The sequence below is a fragment of the Ranitomeya imitator genome, chromosome 2, assembly GCF_032444005.1.
Source record: "Ranitomeya imitator isolate aRanImi1 chromosome 2, aRanImi1.pri, whole genome shotgun sequence".
Taxonomy (NCBI): domain Eukaryota; kingdom Metazoa; phylum Chordata; class Amphibia; order Anura; family Dendrobatidae; genus Ranitomeya; species Ranitomeya imitator.
The window spans coordinates 445657464-445679962 of record NC_091283.1 but is presented as its reverse complement, the minus strand read 5'-3'; the positions used below and the strand labels follow the sequence as shown (position 1 = coordinate 445679962).

At 55.8% G+C, this 22499-nt stretch overlaps 1 protein-coding gene across 2 annotated transcripts in view; it reads left to right on the top strand.

The window, feature by feature from the left end:
• The first annotated feature begins 10248 nt into the window (after positions 1–10248).
• Positions 10249–22499, top strand: part of MAPRE1 (microtubule associated protein RP/EB family member 1) — a 63778-nt gene continuing 51527 nt past the window's right edge. The window contains exons 1-2 of one of the 2 annotated variants that reach the window (XM_069750972.1): positions 10249–10386; positions 14957–15081. In XM_069750972.1, the coding sequence (XP_069607073.1) occupies positions 14961–15081 (121 nt within the window). In that variant the 5' untranslated portion in view covers positions 10249–10386; positions 14957–14960. The other variant, XM_069750973.1, reaches the window with a different exon arrangement.

Below are 22499 nucleotides of genomic sequence, written 5' to 3'. Positions count from 1 at the left end.
GGGACACTGACTGCGGGGAGTATGGAGCGGAGCGTCGGGGACACTGACTGCGGGGAGTATGGAGCGGAGCGCCGGGGACACTGACTGCGGGGAGTATGGAGCGGGCGTCGGGGACACTGACTGCGGGGAGTATGGAGCGGGCGTCGGGGACACTGACTGCGGGGAGTATGGAGCGGGCGTCGGGGACACTGACTGCGGGGAGTATGGAGCCGAGCGCCGGGGACACTGACTGCGGAGAGTATGGAGCGGAGCGCCGGGGACTCTGACTGCGGGGAGTATGGAGCGGAGCGCCGGGGACACTGACTGCGGGGAGTATGGAGCGGGCGTCGGGGACACTGACTGCGGGGAGTATGGAGCGGGCGTCGGGGACACTGCGGGCAGTATAGAGCGGGCGTCGGGGACACTGACTGTGGGAAGTGTGGAGCGGGGAGTATGGAGCGGAGCGTCGGGGACACTGACTGCGGGGAGTATGGAGCGGGCACCGGGGACACTGACTGCGGGGAGCATGGAGCAGAGTGCCGGGGACACTGACTGCGGGGAGCATGGAGCGGAGCGCCGGGGACACTGACTGCGGGGAGCATGGAGCGGAGCGCCGGGGACACTGACTGCGGGGAGTATGGAGCGGAGCGTCGGGGACACTGACTGCGGGGAGTATGGAGCGGAGCGCCGGGGACACTGACTGCGGGGAGTATGGAGCGGGCGTCGGGGACACTGACTGCGGGGAGCAAGGAGCGGAGCGCCGGGGACACTGACTACGGGGAGTATGGAGCGGGCGTCGAGGACACTGACTGCGGGGAGTATGGAGCGGGCATCAGGGACACTGACTGCGGGGAGTATGGAGCGGGCGTCGGGGACACTGACTGCGGGGAGTATGGAGCGGAGCGCCGGGGACACTGACTGTGGGGAGTATGGAGCGGGGAGTATGGAGCGGGCGTCGGTGACACTGACTGCGGGGAGTATGGAGCGGAGCGCCGGGGACACTGACTGTGGGGAGTATGGAGCGGAGAGTATGGAGCGGAGCGCCGGGGACACTGACTGCAGGGAGTATGGAGCAGAGCGCCGGGGACACTGACTGCGGGGAGCATGGAGCGGGCGTCAGGGACACTGACTGTGGGGAGTATGGAGCGGGGAGTATGGAGCGGGCGTCGGTGACACTGACTGCGGGGAGTATGGAGCGGAGCGCCGGGGACACTGACTGTGGGGAGTATGGAGCGGAGAGTATGGAGCGGAGCGCCGGGGACACTGACTGCAGGGAGTATGGAGCAGAGCGCCGGGGACACTGACTGCGGGGAGCATGGAGCGGGCGTCGGGGACACTGCGGGGAGTATGGAGCAGAGCGACGGGGACACTGACTGCGGGGAGTATGGAGTGGAGCGTCGGGGACACTGACTGCTGGAGTATGGAGCGGGCACCGGGGACACTGGCTGCGGGGAGTATGGAGCGGGCGCCGGGGACACTGACTGCGGGGAGCATGGAGCGGAGCGCCGGGGACACTGACTGTGGGGAGCATGGAGCGGAGCGTCGGGGACACTGACTGCGGGGAGTATGGAGCGGAGAGTATGGAGCGGAGCGTTGGGGACACTGACTGCGGGGAGTATGGAGCGGGGAGTATGGAGCGGAGCGTCGGGGACACTGCGGGAAGTATGGAGCGGGGAGTATGGAGCGGAGCGTCGGGGACACTGACTGCGGGGAGTATGGAGCGGGCGTCGGGGATACTGACTGTGGGAAGTATGGAGCGGGGAGTATGGAGCGGAGCGTCGGGGACACTGACTGCGGGGAGTATGGAGCGGAGCGCCGGGGACACTGACTGCGGGGAGTATGGAGCGGGCGTCGGGGACACTGACTGCGGGGAGCAAGGAGCGGAGCGCCGGGGACACTGACTGCGGGGAGTATGGAGCGGGGAGTATGGAGCGGAGCGTCGGGGACACTGACTGCGGGGAGTATGGAGCGGGCGCCGGGGACACTGACTGCGGGGAGCATGGAGCAGAGCGCCGGGGACACTGACTGCGGGGAGCATGGAGCGGAGCGCCGGGGACACTGACTGCGGGGAGCATGGAGCGGAGCGCCGGGGACACTGACTGCGGGGAGTATGGAGCGGAGCGTCGGGGACACTGACTGCGGGGAGTATGGAGCGGAGCGCCGGGGACACTGACTGCGGGGAGTATGGAGCGGGCGTCGGGGACACTGACTGCGGGGAGCAAGGAGCGGAGCGCCGGGGACACTGACTGCGGGGAGTATGGAGCGGGCGTCGGGGACACTGACTGCGGGGAGTATGGAGCGGGCATCAGGGACACTGACTGCGGGTAGTATGGAGCAGAGCACCGGGGACACTGACTGCGGGGAGTATGGAGTGGAGCGTCGGGGACACTGACTGCGGGAGTATGGAGCGGGCACCGGGGACACTGGCTGCGGGGAGTATGGAGCGGGCGCCGGGGACACTGACTGCGGGGAGCATGGAGCGGAGCGCCGGGGACACTGACTGTGGGGAGCATGGAGCGGAGCGTCGGGGACACTGACTGCGGGGAGTATGGAGCGGGGAGTATGGAGCGGAGCGTTGGGGACACTGACTGCGGGGAGTATGGAGCGGGGAGTATGGAGCGGAGCGTCGGGGACACTGACTGCGGGAAGTATGGAGCGGGGAGTATGGAGCGGAGCGTCGGGGACACTGACTGCGGGGAGTATGGAGCGGAGCGCCGGGGACACTGACTGTGGGGAGCATGGAGCGGAGCGTCGGGGACACTGACTGCGGGGAGTATGGAGCGGGGAGTATGGAGCGGAGCGTCGGGGACACTGACTGCGGGGAGTATGGAGCGAGGAGTATGGAGCGGAGCGTTGGGGACACTGACTGCGGGGTGTATGGAGCGTGGAGTATGGAGCGGAGCGTCGGGGACACTGACTGCGGGGAGTATGGAGCGGGGAGTATGGAGCGGAGCGTCGGGGACACTGACTGCGGGGAGTATGGAGCGGGGAGTATGGAGCGGAGCGTCGGGGACACTGACTGAGGGGAGTATGGAGCGGAGCGCCGGGGACACTGACGGCGGGGAGTATGGAGCGGGCGTCGGGGACACTGACTGCGGGGAGCAAGGAGCGGAGCGCCGGGGACACTGACTGTGGGGAGTATGGAGCGGGGAGTATGGAGCGGAGCGTCGGGGACACTGACTGCGGGGAGTATGGAGCGGGCGCCGGGGACACTGACTGCAGGGAGCATGGAGCAGAGCGCCGGGGACACTGACTGCGGGGAGCATGGAGCAGAGCGCCGGGGACACTGACTGCAGGGAGCATGGAGCGGAGCGCCGGGGACACTGACTGCGGGGAGTATGGAGCGGAGCGTCGGGGACACTGACTGCGGGGAGTATGGAGCGGAGCGCCGGGGACACTGACTGCGGGGAGTATGGAGCGGGCGTCGGGGACACTGACTGCGGGGAGCAAGGAGCGGAGCGCCGGGGACACTGACTGCGGGGAGTATGGAGCGGGCGTCGGGGACACTGACTGCGGGGAGTATGGAGCGGGCATCAGGGACACTGACTGCGGGTAGTATGGAGCAGAGCGCCGGGGACACTGACTGCGGGGAGTATGGAGTGGAGCGTCGGGGACACTGACTGCGGGAGTATGGAGCGGGCACCGGGGACACTGGCTGCGGGGAGTATGGAGCGGGCGCCGGGGACACTGACTGCGGGGAGCATGGAGCGGAGCGCCGGGGACACTGACTGTGGGGAGCATGGAGCGGAGCTTCGGGGACACTGACTGCGGGGAGTATGGAGCGGGGAGTATGGAGCGGAGCGTTTGGGACACTGACTGCGGGGAGTATGGAGCGGGGAGTATGGAGCGGAGCGTCGGGGACACTGACTGCGGGAAGTATGGAGCGGGGAGTATGGAGCGGAGCGTCGGGGACACTGACTGCGGGGAGTATGGAGCGGAGCGCCGGGGACACTGACTGTGGGGAGCATGGAGCGGAGCGTCGGGGACACTGACTGCGGGGAGTATGGAGCGGGGAGTATGGAGCGGAGCGTCGGGGACACTGACTGCGGGGAGTATGGAGCGAGGAGTATGGAGCGGAGCGTTGGGGACACTGACTGCGGGGTGTATGGAGCGGGGAGTATGGAGCGGAGCGTCGGGGACACTGACTGCGGGGAGTATGGAGCGGGGAGTATGGAGCGGAGCGTCGGGGACACTGACTGCGGGAAGTATGGAGCGGGGAGTATGGAGCGGAGCGTTGGGGACACTGACTGCGGGGTGTATGGAGCGTGGAGTATGGAGCGGAGCGTCGGGGACACTGACTGCGGGGAGTATGGAGCGGAGCGTCGGGGACACTGACTGCGGGAAGTATGGAGCGGGGAGTATGGAGCGGAGCGTCGGGGACACTGACTGCGGGGAGTATGGAGCGGAGCGCCGGGGACACTGACTGTGGGGAGCATGGAGCGGAGCGTCGGGGACACTGACTGCGGGGAGTATGGAGCGGGGAGTATGGAGCGGAGCGTCGGGGACACTGACTGCGGGGAGTATGGAGCGAGGAGTATGGAGCGGAGCGTTGGGGACACTGACTGCGGGGTGTATGGAGCGTGGAGTATGGAGCGGAGCGTCGGGGACACTGACTGCGGGGAGTATGGAGCGGGGAGTATGGAGCGGAGCGTCGGGGACACTGACTGCGGGGAGTATGGAGCGGGGAGTATGGAGCGGAGCGTCGGGGACACTGACTGAGGGGAGTATGGAGCGGAGCGCCGGGGACACTGACGGCGGGGAGTATGGAGCGGGCGTCGGGGACACTGACTGCGGGGAGCAAGGAGCGGAGCGCCGGGGACACTGACTGTGGGGAGTATGGAGCGGGGAGTATGGAGCGGAGCGTCGGGGACACTGACTGCGGGGAGTATGGAGCGGGCGCCGGGGACACTGACTGCAGGGAGCATGGAGCAGAGCGCCGGGGACACTGACTGCGGGGAGCATGGAGCAGAGCGCCGGGGACACTGACTGCAGGGAGCATGGAGCGGAGCGCCGGGGACACTGACTGCGGGGAGTATGGAGCGGAGCGTCGGGGACACTGACTGCGGGGAGTATGGAGCGGAGCGCCGGGGACACTGACTGCGGGGAGTATGGAGCGGGCGTCGGGGACACTGACTGCGGGGAGCAAGGAGCGGAGCGCCGGGGACACTGACTGCGGGGAGTATGGAGCGGGCGTCGGGGACACTGACTGCGGGGAGTATGGAGCGGGCATCAGGGACACTGACTGCGGGTAGTATGGAGCAGAGCGCCGGGGACACTGACTGCGGGGAGTATGGAGTGGAGCGTCGGGGACACTGACTGCGGGAGTATGGAGCGGGCACCGGGGACACTGGCTGCGGGGAGTATGGAGCGGGCGCCGGGGACACTGACTGCGGGGAGCATGGAGCGGAGCGCCGGGGACACTGACTGTGGGGAGCATGGAGCGGAGCTTCGGGGACACTGACTGCGGGGAGTATGGAGCGGGGAGTATGGAGCGGAGCGTTTGGGACACTGACTGCGGGGAGTATGGAGCGGGGAGTATGGAGCGGAGCGTCGGGGACACTGACTGCGGGAAGTATGGAGCGGGGAGTATGGAGCGGAGCGTCGGGGACACTGACTGCGGGGAGTATGGAGCGGAGCGCCGGGGACACTGACTGTGGGGAGCATGGAGCGGAGCGTCGGGGACACTGACTGCGGGGAGTATGGAGCGGGGAGTATGGAGCGGAGCGTCGGGGACACTGACTGCGGGGAGTATGGAGCGAGGAGTATGGAGCGGAGCGTTGGGGACACTGACTGCGGGGTGTATGGAGCGGGGAGTATGGAGCGGAGCGTCGGGGACACTGACTGCGGGGAGTATGGAGCGGGGAGTATGGAGCGGAGCGTCGGGGACACTGACTGCGGGGAGTATGGAGCGGGGAGTATGGAGCGGAGCGTCGGGGACACTGACTGCGGGGAGTATGGAGCGGAGCGCCGGGGACACTGACGGCGGGGAGTATGGAGCGGGCGTCGGGGACACTGACTGCGGGGAGCAAGGAGCGGAGCACCGGGGACACTGACTGTTGGGAGTATGGAGCGGGGAGTATGGAGCGGAGCGTCGGGGACACTGACTGCGGGGAGTATGGAGCGGGCGCCGGGGACACTGACTGCGGGGAGCATGGAGCAGAGCGCCGGGGACACTGACTGCGGGGAGCATGGAGCGGAGCGCCGGGGACACTGACTGCGGGGAGCATGGAGCGGAGCGCCGGGGACACTGACTGCGGGGAGCATGGAGCGGAGCGCCAGGGACACTGACTGCGGGGAGTATGGAGCGGAGCGTCGGGGACACTGACTGCGGGGAGTATGGAGCGGAGCGCCGGGGACACTGACTGCGGGGAGTATGGAGCGGGCGTCAGGGACACTGACTGCGGGGAGTATGGAGCGGGCGTCGGGGACACTGACTGCGGGGAGTATGGAGCGGGCGTCGGGGACACTGACTGCGGGGAGTATGGAGCGCAGCGCCGGGGACACTGACTGCGGAGAGTATGGAGCGGAGCGCCGGGGACACTGACTGCGGGGAGTATGGAGCGGGCGTCGGGGACACTGACTGCGGGGAGTATGGAGCGGGCGTCGGGGACACTGCGGGCAGTATGGAGCGGGCGTCGGGGACACTGACTGTGGGAAGTATGGAGCGGGGAGTATGGAGCGGAGCGCCGGGGACACTGACTGCGGGGAGTATGGAGCGGGGAGCATGGAGCAGAGCGCCGGGGACACTGACTGCGGGGAGCATGGAGCAGAGCGCCGGGGACACCGACTGCGGGGAGCATGGAGCGGAGCGCCGGGGACACTGACTGCGGGGAGTATGGAGCGGAGCGCCGGGGGCACTGACTGCGGGGAGTATGGAGCGGAGCGTCGGGGACACTGACTGCGGGGAGTATGGAGCGGAGCACCGGGGACACTGACTGCGGGGAGTATGGAGCGGGCGTCGGGGACACTGACTGCGGGGAGTATGGAGCGGGCGTCGGGGACACTGACTGCGGGGAGTATGGAGCGGGCGTCGGGGACACTGACTGCGGGAGTATGGAGCGGGCGTCGGGGACACTGACTGCGGGGAGTATGGAGCAGAGCACCGGGGACACTGACTGCGGGGAGTATGGAGCGGGCGTCGGGGACACTGACTGCGGGGAGTATGGAGCGGGCGTCGGGGACACTGACTGCGGGGAGTATGGAGCGGGCGTCGGGGACACTGACTGCGGGGAGTATGGAGCGGAGCACCGGGGACACTGACTGCGGGGAGTGTGGAGCGGGCGTCGGGGACACTGACTGCGGGGAGTATGGAGCGGGCGTCGGGGACACTGACTGCGGGGAGTATGGAGCGGGCGTCGGGGACACTGACTGCGGGGAGTATGGAGCGGGCGTCGGGGACACTGACTGCGGGGAGTATGGAGCGGGCGTCGGGGACACTGACTGCGGGGAGTATGGAGCGGGCGTCGGGGACACTGACTGCGGGGAGTATGGAGCGGGCGTCGGGGACACTGACTGCGGGGAGTATGGAGCGGGCGTCGGGGACACTGACTGCGGGGAGTATGGAGCGGGCGTCGGGGACACTGACTGCGGGGAGTATGGAGCGGGCGTCGGGGACACTGACTGCGGGGAGTATGGAGCGGGCGTCGGGGACACTGACTGCGGGGAGTATGGAGCGGAGCACCGGGGACACTGAGTGCAGGGAGTAAGGAGCGGGCGTCGGGGACACTGACAGCGGGGAGTATGGAGCGGGCGTCGGGGACACTGACTGCGGGGAGTATGGAGCGGGGAGCATGGAGCAGAGCGCCGGGGACACTGACTGCGGGGAGCATGGAGCAGAGCGCCGGGGACACCGACTGCGGGGAGCATGGAGCGGAGCGCCGGGGACACTGACTGCGGGGAGTATGGAGCGGAGCGCCGGGGGCACTGACTGCGGGGAGTATGGAGCGGAGCGTCGGGGACACTGACTGCGGGGAGTATGGAGCGGAGCACCGGGGACACTGACTGCGGGGAGTATGGAGCGGGCGTCGGGGACACTGACTGCGGGGAGTATGGAGCGGGCGTCGGGGACACTGACTGCGGGGAGTATGGAGCGGGCGTCGGGGACACTGACTGCGGGAGTATGGAGCGGGCGTCGGGGACACTGACTGCGGGGAGTATGGAGCAGAGCACCGGGGACACTGACTGCGGGGAGTATGGAGCGGGCGTCGGGGACACTGACTGCGGGGAGTATGGAGCGGGCGTCGGGGACACTGACTGCGGGGAGTATGGAGCGGGCGTCGGGGACACTGACTGCGGGGAGTATGGAGCGGAGCACCGGGGACACTGACTGCGGGGAGTGTGGAGCGGGCGTCGGGGACACTGACTGCGGGGAGTATGGAGCGGGCGTCGGGGACACTGACTGCGGGGAGTATGGAGCGGGCGTCGGGGACACTGACTGCGGGGAGTATGGAGCGGGCGTCGGGGACACTGACTGCGGGGAGTATGGAGCGGGCGTCGGGGACACTGACTGCGGGGAGTATGGAGCGGGCGTCGGGGACACTGACTGCGGGGAGTATGGAGCGGGCGTCGGGGACACTGACTGCGGGGAGTATGGAGCGGGCGTCGGGGACACTGACTGCGGGGAGTATGGAGCGGGCGTCGGGGACACTGACTGCGGGGAGTATGGAGCGGGCGTCGGGGACACTGACTGCGGGGAGTATGGAGCGGGCGTCGGGGACACTGACTGCGGGGAGTATGGAGCGGGCGTCGGGGACACTGACTGCGGGGAGTATGGAGCGGGCGTCGGGGACACTGACTGCGGGGAGTATGGAGCGGGCGTCGGGGACACTGACTGCGGGGAGTATGGAGCGGAGCACCGGGGACACTGAGTGCAGGGAGTATGGAGCGGGCGTCGGGGACACTGACAGCGGGGAGTATGGAGCGGGCGTCGGGGACACTGACTGCGGGGAGTATGGAGCAGAGCACCGGGGACACTGACTGCGGGGAGTATGGAGCGGAGCACCGGGGACACTGAGTGCAGGGAGTATGGAGCGGGCGTCGGGGACACTGACAGCGGGGAGTATGGAGCGGGCGTCGGGGACACTGACTGCGGGGAGTATGGAGCAGAGCACCGGGGACACTGACTGCGGGGAGTATGGAGCGGAGCGTCGGGGACACTGACTGCGGGAGTATGGAGCGGAGCGCCGGGGACACTGACTGCGGGGAGTATAGAGTGGGCAGCTGGCACTGTGACTGCAGGGGAGTAGGGGAGGGACTAATCGGACTGTGCCCGCCGCTGATTGGTTGCGGCAGCCATGATAGGCAGCTGGCGAGACCAATCAGCGACTTGGATTCCATGACAGACAGAGGCCACAACCAAGGAATATCCGGGACAGAAAGAAGGAAGTGACCCTTAGACAATTATACAGCAGATAAGGGAAAAAAAAGGGGCAAAATTCCTATTTTTCGGAAACTGCATGTCCTTTAAAAAAATCTAAAAAAAATGATCATGGCGTCATATGCTTCTCAATATGCTGATAGAAACGTCAGCTCGCCACGCACCACAGATCGCTGTCATCGCGCACACATCATGCCGTCACGTCATTGTAACCATATCATGGTGAGCGACAGGAATGCTGACCACTAACTGCGCTTATTTCACCACTAGTGATGGGTACATTATGGCGGCATTAATAACTACAACTCGTCCTGCAAAAAACAAGCCCTCAGATGGGTAAGCGGAGGAATAATAAATAAATCAAGACATAACTGGTGGAGTGTTATCATTCCTCAGGTGCAGCCACACACACGGGAGTTTCTCCACACCTCATGTGGTGACGCACTGATAACTTTCCGGCCGCACGTCCTCCCCGTGTGCACAAGGTGCAGCTCGCTGCGAGGTAACAGCGGCTCTGCTGCCCCCAGTGGCCGCCACCTGCCCGTGCAGCTCTGCAGTATGACACAGGAGGAGGGCGTTACTCTGCAGTACGCACGGCCCCGCCCAGCAGCCTGACAATGCGGTAGTGTCCGCCGGAATCTGCCTGCCAACCGTCACATCCAGCCTGGCACCCGCAGCCGATAGAGGAAGACAGCACCGATGACCAAAAGGTCTCTACCCCTCTCAGCATCTACTACCAGCTGCGCCATTTTTGTGTAGCTCACATATCGTTATATGACAATGTGAATCTTCAGGAAAGTGGCTACAGTGGACCGGACAAGGGAAATGACGTCTGTCGTGCTGAATTCGCTTCCTCTCACTCTTGTCACGTGACGCCTGGGTGTGGTTTTTCTCAGCTTCAGACAAAGCGTCACCTAGCAACTGTCTGACGTATAAATTATTCATGAGGTGATGTCACCCCGTACGGCACGTTCTTCTACAGGCGTGTGACATCAGCACGGGTGAGGCCGGTTTGAACGACACAGTACAAGGTAACGGCAGCGGCGGGAGAGAGGGAAGGAAGGCCCGGGTGTGTATGGTAGGGGCGGCGGCTTGGTGGTCCGGACATGAGTCCTTCATACGATGTCCCTCAGTAGACTGGCGGAGAGCTCCGGCACCTCACAGTAATGTCCGGAGACCGGCACGTCCGTCCCGTACTGACCCTCACAGCGCCCGTTATCTGCCCCGAGTACACCCCACGTACCTCACCGATTATCTGCCCCCTATTACTACCTCCCATTATCTGCCCCCTATTACTACCTCCCATTATCTGCCCCCTATTACCTCCTCCCCGTACATCGCCCATTATCTGCCCCCTATTACCTCCTCCCCGTACATCGCCCATTATCTGCCCCCCTATTACCTCCTCCCTATTACCTCCTCACTGTACATCGCCCATTATCTGCCCCCCTATTACCTCCTCCCTATTACCTCCTCCCCGTACATCGCCCATTATCTGCCCCCCTATTCCCTCCTCCCCGTACAGCGCCCATTATCTGCCCCCTATTACTGCCTCACCTCCTCCCCGTACATCGCCCATTATCTGCCCCCCTATTACCTCCTCACTGTACATCGCCCATTATCTGCCCCCTATTACCTCCTCCCTATTACCTCCTCCCCGTACATCGCCCATTATCTGCCCCCCTATTACCTCCTCCCCGTACATCGCCCATTATCTGCCCCCCTATTACCTCCTCCCCGTACATCGCCCATTATCTGCCCCCTATTACCTCCTCCCCGTACATCACCCATTATCTGCCCCCTATTACTGCCTCACCTCCTCCCCATACATCGCCCATTATCTGCCCCCTATTACCGCCTCACCTCCTCCCCATACATCGCCCATTATCTGCTCCCTATTACCGCCTCACCTCCCCGTACATCGCCCATTATCTGCCCCCTATTACTGCCTCACCTCCTCCCCGTACATCGCCCATTATCTGCCCCCTATTACCTCCTCCCCGTACATCGCCCATTATCTACCCCTATTACCGCCTCACCTCCTCCACGTACATCGCCCATTATCTGCTCCCTATTACCACCTCACCTCCTCCCCGTACATCGCCCATTATCTGCTCCCTTTTACCGCCTCACCTCCCCGTACAGCGCCCATTATCTGCCCCCTATTACTGCCTCACCTCCTCCCCGTACATCGCCCATTATCTGCCCCCTATTACCTCCTCCCCGTACATCGCCCATTATCTGCCCCCTATTACCTCCTCCCCGTACATCGCCCATTATCTGCCCCCCTATTACCACCTCCCTATTACCGCCTCACCTCCCCGTACAGCGCCCATTATCTGTCCCCTATTACCGCCTCACCTCCCCGTACAGCGCCCATTATCTGCCCCCCTATTACCGCCTCACCTCCCCGTACAGCGCCCATTATCTGCCCCCTATTACCGCCTCACCTCCCCGTACAGCGCCCATTATCTGCCCCCCTATTACCACCTCCCTATTACCGCCTCACCTCCCCGTACAGCGCCCATTATCTGCCCCTATTACCGCCTCACCTCCCCGTACATCGCCCATTATCTGCCCCCTATTACCGCCTCACCTCCTCCCCGTACATCGCCCATTATCTGCCCCTATTACCGCCTCACCTCCCCGTACATCGCCTATTATCTGCCCCCTATTACCGCCTCACCTCCCCGTACAGCGCCCATTATCTGCCCCCTATTACTGCCTCACATCCTCCCCATACATCGCCCATTATCTGCCCCCCTATTACCACCTCCCTATTACCGCCTCACCTCCCTGTACAGCGCCCATTATCTGCCCCCCTATTACCACCTCCCTATTACCGCCTCACCTCACTGTACAGCGCCCATTATCTGCCTCGCTATTACCGCCTCACCTCCCCGTACATCGCCCATTATCTGCCCCCTATTACCGCCTCACCTCCTCCCCGTACATCGCCCATTATCTGCCCCCTATTACCTCCTCCCCGTACATCGCCCATTATCTGCCCCCCTATTACCACCTCCCTATTACCGCCTCACCTCCCCGTACAGCGCCCATTATCTGCCCCCTATTACCGCCTCACCTCCCCGTACAGCGCCCATTATCTGCCCCCTATTACCGCCTCACCTCCCCGTACAGCGCCCATTATCTGCCCCCTATTACTGCCTCACCTCCTCCCCGTACATCGCCCATTATCTGCCCCCTATTACCTCCTCCCCGTACATCGCCCATTATCTGCCCCCTATTACCTCCTCCCCGTACATCGCCCATTATCTGCCCCCTATTACCGCCTCACCTCCTCCCCGTACATCGCCCATTATCTGCTCCCTTTTGCCGCCTCACCTCCTCCCCGTACATCGCCCATTATCTGCTCCCTTTTGCCGCCTCACCTCCCCGTACATCGCCCATTATCTGCTCCCTATTACCGCCTCACCTCCTCCCCATACATCGCCCATTATCTGCCCCCTATTACCGCCTCACCTCCTCCCCGTACATCGCCCATTATCTGCTCCCTTTTGCCGCCTCACCTCCTCCCCGTACATCGCCCATTATCTGCTCCCTGTTGCCGCCTCACCTCCCCGTACATCGCCCATTATCTGCTCCCTATTACCGCCTCATCTCCTCCCCGTACATCGCCCATTATCTGCCCCCTATTACCGCCTCACCTCCTCCCCGTACATCGCCCATTATCTGCCCCCTATTACCGCCTCACCTCCTCCCCGTACATCGCCCATTATCTGCCCCCTATTACCGCCTCACTACCTCCTCTTACATCTTCTGGTTTCTGCCCCCTATTAATGCCTCACCTCCTCCCCGTACATCGCCTGTCATCTGCCTCCTTTTACCTCGTCCCCGTCCATTGCCAGCTAACTGCCCCTTACAACCCACTCACCTTCTCTCCATTATCTGCCCATGTTGCCTTGTCCCTGTACGTCGCCCGTTATTTGCTCTTTAGTTGCTCTCCACTCTCAGAATTTCTTCCACCGCTGTGGTATAGGAGTATTACAATAAATCCTCAGACCCTTTGATTTAGAATGGGGTCAGCAAGTTTCTCACTGCGGACAGCAACATTCAGACCACTCGCAATATTGGCTGCCTTTGTATTGCTTAGATTCCTTTAATCTGGCATCTGATAACTCTGGGTAATTTCACAAGACTGGAAGTAAAAATTCCTGCGATTCTGCCCTTGTTTGGGCATTTTGGGTACCAGGTCCTGAATGTTGTCTAGTCATAACGTGGCAGTTTTCTATTGTCACAATCTGATAATCCAGATTGTTTTATTGAAGGGACTTTGCTGCACTGATAAATGAAACCCCTGTCTTGAAGCTTGTCCATGTTTGTACGCCCCTCTGCTTGGATAAGCGGCTTTGCGCTCAAGGGTCTGCCATGTTTGCAGGTCTTCTAATCTGTGGTGCTGTAGTCTATCACTTGTTATCAGGCTGAGGGCTGACTGACATGTTCCCTGTCACTTTCTCTCTTCTTAAGACTTTTTTACCAGAAGTCCAAACTGGGTGGTAGACGAGATCCTACCCACCTCACCAGTGCTGGGGGAATGGGTAAAGCTGGCCATAAGCTGATAACTGCCTACAGGATCAGGGACCCCCACATGTGCACTGCTGACCTCACACTGGAGTCTTCAGGACCCCCATTCTCACTTTCAGTCAGGTTCCCAGCAATCATGCGTACATCTTATAATCAAGCTATCAGGGGACTATAGGATTAGACGTGCCTGGTCCAGTGCCACCCGTGGCCGGCTTCAGCCTACATTGTTCTAGTTGATTGACAGGTCTATCCCATGTGTGTATAGGGACAAAGTAAAGTCTGGATAAATCCAACATGACTGTTCTTCTTCCAATTTTTGTAAGACAGGCCGCATGGGTTGGACTAATTTATCATTAAAAGGGGTTGTCTCATAAGCAAATACATCACCATGAGAGGAGACAGTCTTATGATCTGACTGATAAGGTGGGGGAGCGTGATGTCTCTAGTGTGAGGTCCGAAGAGGAGCGCTTGCATGACTATATACTCCATTCACTATGAGTGGGGGTCCCAGAAACCATACACAGCTTCTGCCTACAGATGAATGTATCGGGCAACTCTTAAAGCTTTATGACTATGTTTTATTTTCCTGAAACGTCAGTGCATTTCAGCGTAACGTACCTGGTCGCAATTGTTCAGCAGTATTTGTTTTATGCGGGCCGTATTTTGGGCAGCCTGAATCTAGTGACAGGTTCCCTCTAACAGAGTACGGTAAGTTTGGTTTTAGTTGGCTGTAATGGCCACGTTCTGGCATCTATTGTCTGCAAGGCCCAAACACTAGACCGCTGTAGTACAGCTACATTGTGCCCGGATGTTCTGGCCTTCTGAAATAAGAGGAAGAATAATGAACAGTATCTGGTCAGTTCCACTTTCTTCCTGTGTGACGGAGTTGGTTATAGTCTTGAGGAGACTGGAGAATGTAGTGATCTGTGGTCAGGGCTGCAGGAGTGGGCACGTGAGATATATATATATATATATATATATATATATATATATATATATATATATATACTTTTTTTTTTTTTTTTTATTTCCTGACTGCATCCTTTCTCCCTCCAGAACAATGGCTGTCAATGTTTATTCCACGTCAGTAACAAGTGACAATCTAAGTCGTCATGACATGCTCGCCTGGATCAATGAGTCTCTACAGCTCAACCTGACCAAGATAGAGCATCTGTGTTCAGGTAAGACACACGCCGGAATATTTTACTGTATTCTGAGAGGGGTGCCAAAGCTATCCACCTTTTGTCCTTGTGTTTCTGCTGAACAGTATGTTCAATACATAGAAAGCCAGACTCGTATTGTAGGATATCCAGGAACCATATTCCGGCCCCTATATATACTCCCAACAAATCATGTACCAAAAAGGAGGACATAGGAGCGTTAATATTTTGTTTAAAAATAGTAAATATACAAAAATGTATTGAAAGTCAAGCAAAAAACACATACATAAAATTACCGTATATACTCGAGTATAAGCTGAGATTTTCAGTCCATTTTTTGGGGCTGAAAGTCCCCCTCTCGGCTTATACTCGAGTCATACCCAGGGGTCAGAGGGGGAGCGGGGGCTGTGTAATTATAGTTACGTGCTCCTGGCGCTGTGCAGTCCCTGCTTCTTCCGGCGCTGCAGCTTCTTCCTGTACTGAGCGGTCATGTAATTATCCGTAACTGTGACCGCTCAATAAAGGAAGAAGATGCAGAGCTGGAAGAAGCAGGGACCGCGCCAGGATTAGGTGAGTATACGGGGAGGGGAGCGCTGCGCCATATTCACCGTTCCTCGTTCCGGTGCGGCCCCGTTTTCAATGTCCTCTGGCTGTGACGCTCAGGTCAGAGGGCGCGGTGACGTGGTCAGTGCGCGCCCTCTGCGTGAACGTCCGTGCTGAAGACGGAGCCGCACCGGAACGAGGAGTGGTGAATATTGAAAGTGCCGGGGGTCCTGAGAGACGAGAGGTGAGTGTGTGTGTGTGTGTGTTTTTTTTTTTTTTTTTTATTTGTTTTTCATCGGAGCAAAAGCATATGGGGCAAGTGACTGTATGGATGATCATATGGGGCCATAACGTTTGTGCAGCACTATATGGGGCAAGTGACTGTACGGAGCATCTTATGGGGCCCTTATTACCCTTTATGCAGGATTATGTGGGGCATATTTTAATATGGAGCATCTAATGGGGCTCATCAAACTTTATGGAGCATTATATGGGGCTCCTGATTCAATATGGATATTCAAAAACACTTAACCTACTGATGTCTCAATTACGGTAATTTTACTTTTATTGGTATCTATTTTTACTTTTGAAATTTACCGGTAGCTGCTGCATTTTCCACCCTAGGCTTATACTCGAGTCATTAAGTTTTCCCAGTTTTTTTTGTGGCAAAATTAGGGGGGTCGGCTTATACTCGGGTATATATGATAGATATACTAGATGGTGGCCCGATTCTAACGCATCCAGTAATATGCCCATAATAGGCAATAACTTTGATTTCAACATAATATGGTATGGAAAAAGATCTGCCACATCCAAAACCCACAAAGACCATCAAATGTATTACTTAAGCCCCCTATCTACAGATAATGTCCAATCCGGCTCATATACAGGCATATAGCTAATGATAGATCTGGGGTTCAGTCCAGCCTACGGGAAAACCCATGGAAAGTCTCCATAAAGTGCCAGCTGGCGTAACAATTAACATGGGATGTGTAGCGATGTACTAATTAGTAGAAGTCTTCTCCTTCTCTCGGGGAAGTTGGTGGTAAGGATTGCTGTTTACTGCTGTTGTTCCACACTGGCTTGTGGAGGTCCAACATGGGGTCAGTCCAAACTTTATATCGCCACATTGCCATAAGTGTGCTGATGGTTGCCCTGTACCCCACTACTGAATTGTACTTATTTCACTGTAGGACCATGTGGTGATTTTGATTCAATTCAATAGGACTGTGTGGGGGTTTCCAGTAATTACAAAAAAAATGTGTTTACACACTTGGGAAACTGTTGGACCCCTTCCATTTCTTGGTACTGTAGATTTATTACCTCTGACCAATTGGCTGCAACAGTGACCACAGCAGTACCAGGAATGTTGGGGTTCAGGTAAGTCCAAATTTTATCTTTTTTATTTTGTTGCTCTCGCTCCCTTTTTATTTAAAAATCTCTAAATCCAGAATTAAACTGCATTTTAGAGGATTATGCCCAGATGTTAGTGCGGTGTTTTTTGTTTTTGTTTTTTTCTCCTTGCTATAAAATTTAGGACTGGATTCTACAAGTCAGAACATGGCATATCCCCAAAGCCTGGCATCCAGTGTTCCTGGAATTCTGCCACAGTGCCTGACGTTTTGGGTTGTTTTCTGTTGCTGGGTTAGATGGGCTGTGACTGGCTCCTGACTAGAGATGAGCGAGTTTGATTGGGTCGGGGCTTATTCGGCAAGCTATAGCGCTTACTGAATAAGCTGCAGAGTGAGCCCAGCTTCCTGGATCTCTCCTGCTGTTCTGTATCGCACTGCATGTGTCGTGCCTGTGTGTTGGGCTCTCCATGCATCTGAGTGTCACACAGCCGCGACACATGCAGGAGCGATCCAGGAAGCCGGTTCCCTCTGCAGCTTACTCAGTAAGCGCTCTAGCTTGCAGAATAAGCCCTGACCCAATCGAATTCATTCATCTCTACTCCTGCCATCTCCACTATAGAGGCCACCTATGGTACTGCTTTGTTTTCCCCCTCCTGTTTGGCTTCTGTGCTGTTGCCATGTAACGGAGGCCATTGTATCTACCTTTTAGAGACCCTTAGTCACTGGCCTTTGTATTTGAACGTGTTAATAGTTTTGCTGCTGTAGTGACAGCTCGTGGGTTTTTTTTTTCTTTCTTTCCCTAAGATCCAGGAACAAATACTCTTATTGTTGTGCAGCGTTGACCATTAATGTTGGGGGTTGTTTAGGTTTTGGATGGGTTCAGCTCTGAGAATTTGGCACTAGAAGCTTTTTTTTTTTTTTTTTTTTTTTTTTTTTGTTTTAGCCAGGTCTCTGCATACTGGTGGTACTGAGCAATGGCTTAGATGTGTGTGAGCCACTATATGGTGGACTGTCCAGTATTGCCTAGTGAGTGGTTCCAGTGGGTAAAGGTACCGTCACATTTAGCGACTTTAGAGCATAGCGATCCGTGACGTTGCAGCGTCCTGGCTAGCGATATCGTTGTGTTTGACACGCAGCAGCGATCAGGATCCTGCTGTGCCATCGCTGGTCGTTGCTGAAAGTCCAGAACTTTATTTCGTCGCTGCATCACCTGCTGACATCTCTGAATCGGCGTGTGTGACACCGATTCAAGCGATGTCTTCACTGGTAACCAGGATAAACATCGGGTTACTAAGCGCAGGGCCGCGCTTAGTAACCCGATGTTTACCCCTGTTACCATTGTAAAAGTGAAAAAAAAAAAAACCACTACATACTTACATTCCTGTCACGTTCTCCGGCATCAGCTTCCCTGCGTCCCCCAGTGTCAGCGCCGGCTGTAAAGCAGAGCAGTGGTGACGTCACCGCTCTGCTTTCCGGCCGGCGCTGACACTGGGGAACGTGACAGGAATGTAAGTATGTAGTGTTTTTTTTTTTTAACTTTTACAATGGTAACCAGGGAAAACATCGGGTTACTAAGCGCGGCCCTGCGCTAAGTAACCCGATGTTTACCCTGGTTACCCGGGGACTTCGGGATCGTTGGTCGCTGGAGAGCTGTCTGTGTGACAGCTCTCCAGCGACCAAACTTGACGCTGCAGCGATCGGCATCGTTGTCTATATCGCTGCAGCGTCGCTAAATGTGACGGTACCTTAACCCCTTAGTGACGGAGCCAAATTTTTGAAATCTGACCAGTGTCACATTATGTGGTAATGACTCTGCTACGCTTCAACAAATCTCAGTGATTTTGAGACTGTTTTTTCGTGACCCATTATACTTTATGATAATGGTAAATTTAGGTCAATATGTTTTGTGATTATTTATAAAAAATATCAAAGATTTGAGAGAATGTTTAAAAAAATTAGCAATTTTCTAAATTTGAAAGAATATCCCTTTAATCCAGATAGTCATACCACAGCAAACCATTAATAAATAACATTTCCCACATGTCGGCTTTACATCAGCATCATTTGTAAAATGTTATTTTATTTTGTTAGCATTTTAAGAGGTTTAAAAATGTAGCAGCAATTTTTCAAGGAAATTAACAAAATTAATTTTTTTAGTGACTTAACCATGTTTGAAGTGACTTTAGGGGTCTCATATATTGGGAAACCCTCAAACGTGATACCATTTTAAAAACAGCACCCCCTGACATATTGAAAACCTGCTGTCAGGTAGTTTTAACTCTTCAGGTGCTTTACAGGAAATAATGCAAAGTGGTATGACAAATGAAAATGTGTATTTTTACCAACTAAATGCCTCTAACTTCTGAACTGATTACTACAGCTAACAGTGTAAGGCCGCTATTTGGTCATGAATTGCCATCGCAAACATCAGGAACACAAAATAATGATCTGCGGGCACCAGTTTGGATAAATAGGAAGCCCCCACACTCTGTTAACCATTTATAATGATGTAGTCACTATTGACAGCAGCATCTAAGGGGTTAAATAGATTTGGAAGGTGCAAACACTGATCGTGGCTGATGCAGCAAGTTGTCAGCTATAGTGGACAGCTGACAGATGCTGGATTGTCATCTGTATGGGGAGGCTATTCTCTTATATCTCAGGTCAGTTAAAAGATGTGTTGGCGGTCATTAAGGGGTTAAATCTCCTTTTCTTCACTTTCTCAGATGGTAGTAAACCTCCATATTCCGATCTGCTTTTCTCCGGTGTGGTCTCCTGGGTCTGTTCTTTTTCCATTCTGTATTGGTAGCTCCCCAGGTCTATGAATAAACTACTTTACACAGGGCTACACAAGTCCCTGCTGTGAAGTAAGAAATAGAGGGCACCTCAGATCTCATTGCCTTTCAATCAGTGGGCCACCTTTGCTCTTATTTTGCACCTTTTTTATTTTTTTTGTAATCCATATTTTTTCTACGTGTTTCTATGTCTGCTAGAAAAGGGGGGGCCTCAGCAGATCCGAGCAGTGTGGGGGCAGAACCTTCATATAGCTGCAATGTACGCATATATTTCCCCTGCATTGGCCACTGTACGCTGGGAGTGTAATTGGAGGCTTTGTCTCGTGTTTGGATCCAGCCTTGGACTCGGTTGTATTAAGTTGTGTGGGTTCTAAGAACTCCAGACGTTTCCCCCTTTATTGCCCACATGACTCCAGCGCTGTCACTCCCAGTTTCCGCAACAATTAAAAAAATGAATCTCTGGTCTGAACTTGCCAGATATTTCTGCCTTCTTTTATGGGGAATGTTTCTATATGTACCTGCCAGCCCTACTTCATCTAAAATATCTGATTATCCAGAACACTTCCAAAACTGGATTTAAAACATTGGAGTGGCCTTTTGGGTGTTTAACCCTTTTAAAAGGGTTGTCCTTTAAATAACAACTTGTCTATCCATAGGCTTGATGATCTGATCTCTGAGGGTCTGATTGCGGATTTCAGAATGTGGGAGCCAATATATAATAATCCAAGAAAAACAAAATCCCACTTTACTGTATATTTGATAAAGATTTATCCTTTAAGTACTAAATTGTTAAATATAGGTATACCTGCTGATGGATCGGGGTGTTGTTTTTTGTTTTTTTTTAAACCTGCAAGAAAAACAATATTAACAATTGATGCAATACTTGGTTAATGGTAAAGGAAGGACAGATAAATTTTGTGATTTACGGTACTTATCCCTGCACAACCTTAGTAGTCCCTACCTTACCATAGAGGTTGATACCCTTAGGCTGTGTGCACACGTTGCGGTTTTTTTCACGTGTTTTTCGCAGTTTTCCCGATAAAAACGCTATAAAACCGCAAAAAAATGCATACAGTAAGCATCCCATCATTTAGAATGAATTCTGCATGTTTTGTGCACATGATGCGTTTTTTTTTTTTTTTCAGCAAAAAAAACGCATCGTGGTAAAAACCACAGCATGTTCATTAATTTTCCAGTCTTTTTGTGGATTTCCCACTCCAAAATGCATTGGGAAGTGTCCGGAAAAAACCGCGGCAAAATCGCATGCGGTTTTCTTGCAGAAAATGTCTGGAATTTTCTGTGAGAAATCCTGAACGTGTGCACATAGCCTAAATGTAACGATATGGCGGCCCGGCCCATGGCCCTAATGTATACACTACCTGGTCATATGAAAAGCCATCGATGTACAAAGAAGGGTGACAGCAGTCATAAATGTTAATATAAGGCCAATGTTAAGGGAGTATTAATCAAACGGTTTCCAAGAAAAGAAGAATCACGAAGTGCAATAAATCCCAATTCACATAATTACTTGAAGGGAGCCCAGTCATCAGGATCCGGCATGATAAACTAAAGATATGGGCATTAAGTCGCTGATTTAATAGGTACCTTCACTGTAGAATTCTTCAGCCTAGTTATTCTTTATTCACCAATAGAAGTTTTGGTGCAACAAGCACTTTGTTCATCAGGGTGGGCCGGATCGGTCTACGCCAGAGCCGCCTGCGGCTAGAATGGCGCATAATTTTAAATCTTATGTAGATCCTTACACCAGAGGCAGGTGAGGGGCCGTGACTGAGATGAAGACCCTACTCACAGGCCCGAACCGATGCACAAACAGCTTGTTATTAAATCAGAACAGTGACTTCATGGCCATATCTTTAGTGTATCATGCTTGATCCTAATGACTGGTTCTCTCTAAAGGAGCTGTCTGGTCTTGGGCTACAGGTCTGCAGTCGCTCTGTGAGGATTCTCTGGGAGCTGGCGGTCATGTGACTGCAAGTCTGCAATTTTGCATACTTCTGTCAAAATTATCTGACCTCGCTCAATATACTTGCATTGAGCAAGGCTGCGCCCAACTAGTTGGCATGTGACGCCTTTGTAAGCAAATCGCATGCTTGATCTCACACAAATTCTGCTTGACTCCTTACAGTTCTCAGTGTGAAGATTCACAAGTCTGCAGTCATCGTGACTGCAGACTCGTAGCTTAAGGCCTGAAAACTACTTTAAAGGGACACTGTCACCTGAATTTGGAGGGAACAATCTTCAGCCATGGAGGCGGAGTTTTGGGGTTTTTGATTCACCCTTTCCTTACCCGCTGGCTGCATGCTGGCTGCAATATTGGATTGAAGTTCATTCTCTGTCCTCCATAGTACACGCCTGCGCAAGGCAAGATTGCAACCTTGTGCAGGCATGTACTACGGAGGACAGAGAATGAACTTCAATCCAATATTGCAGCCAGTGGGTAAGGAAAGGGTGAATCAAAAACCCCAAAACCCCGCCTCCATGGCTGAAGATTGTTCCCTTCAACTATGGTCCATTGTGCCAGAAATATATTTAGTATTAGACGTATTCCCTGTCCAAATAGATAGCCTTTCTCGGACAAAGAATGTTCAACGACTCCTAAGCCAAACAAAAGAAGACTACTGCCCAGTACACAGCTATGCGTTTTACATAGACAGTAATGTGGTGTTTTTGGCGCATTTACGAGGCAAGTGTGTTGCATGCGTTGTTTGCTGGAAATTTGTCGCCGGAA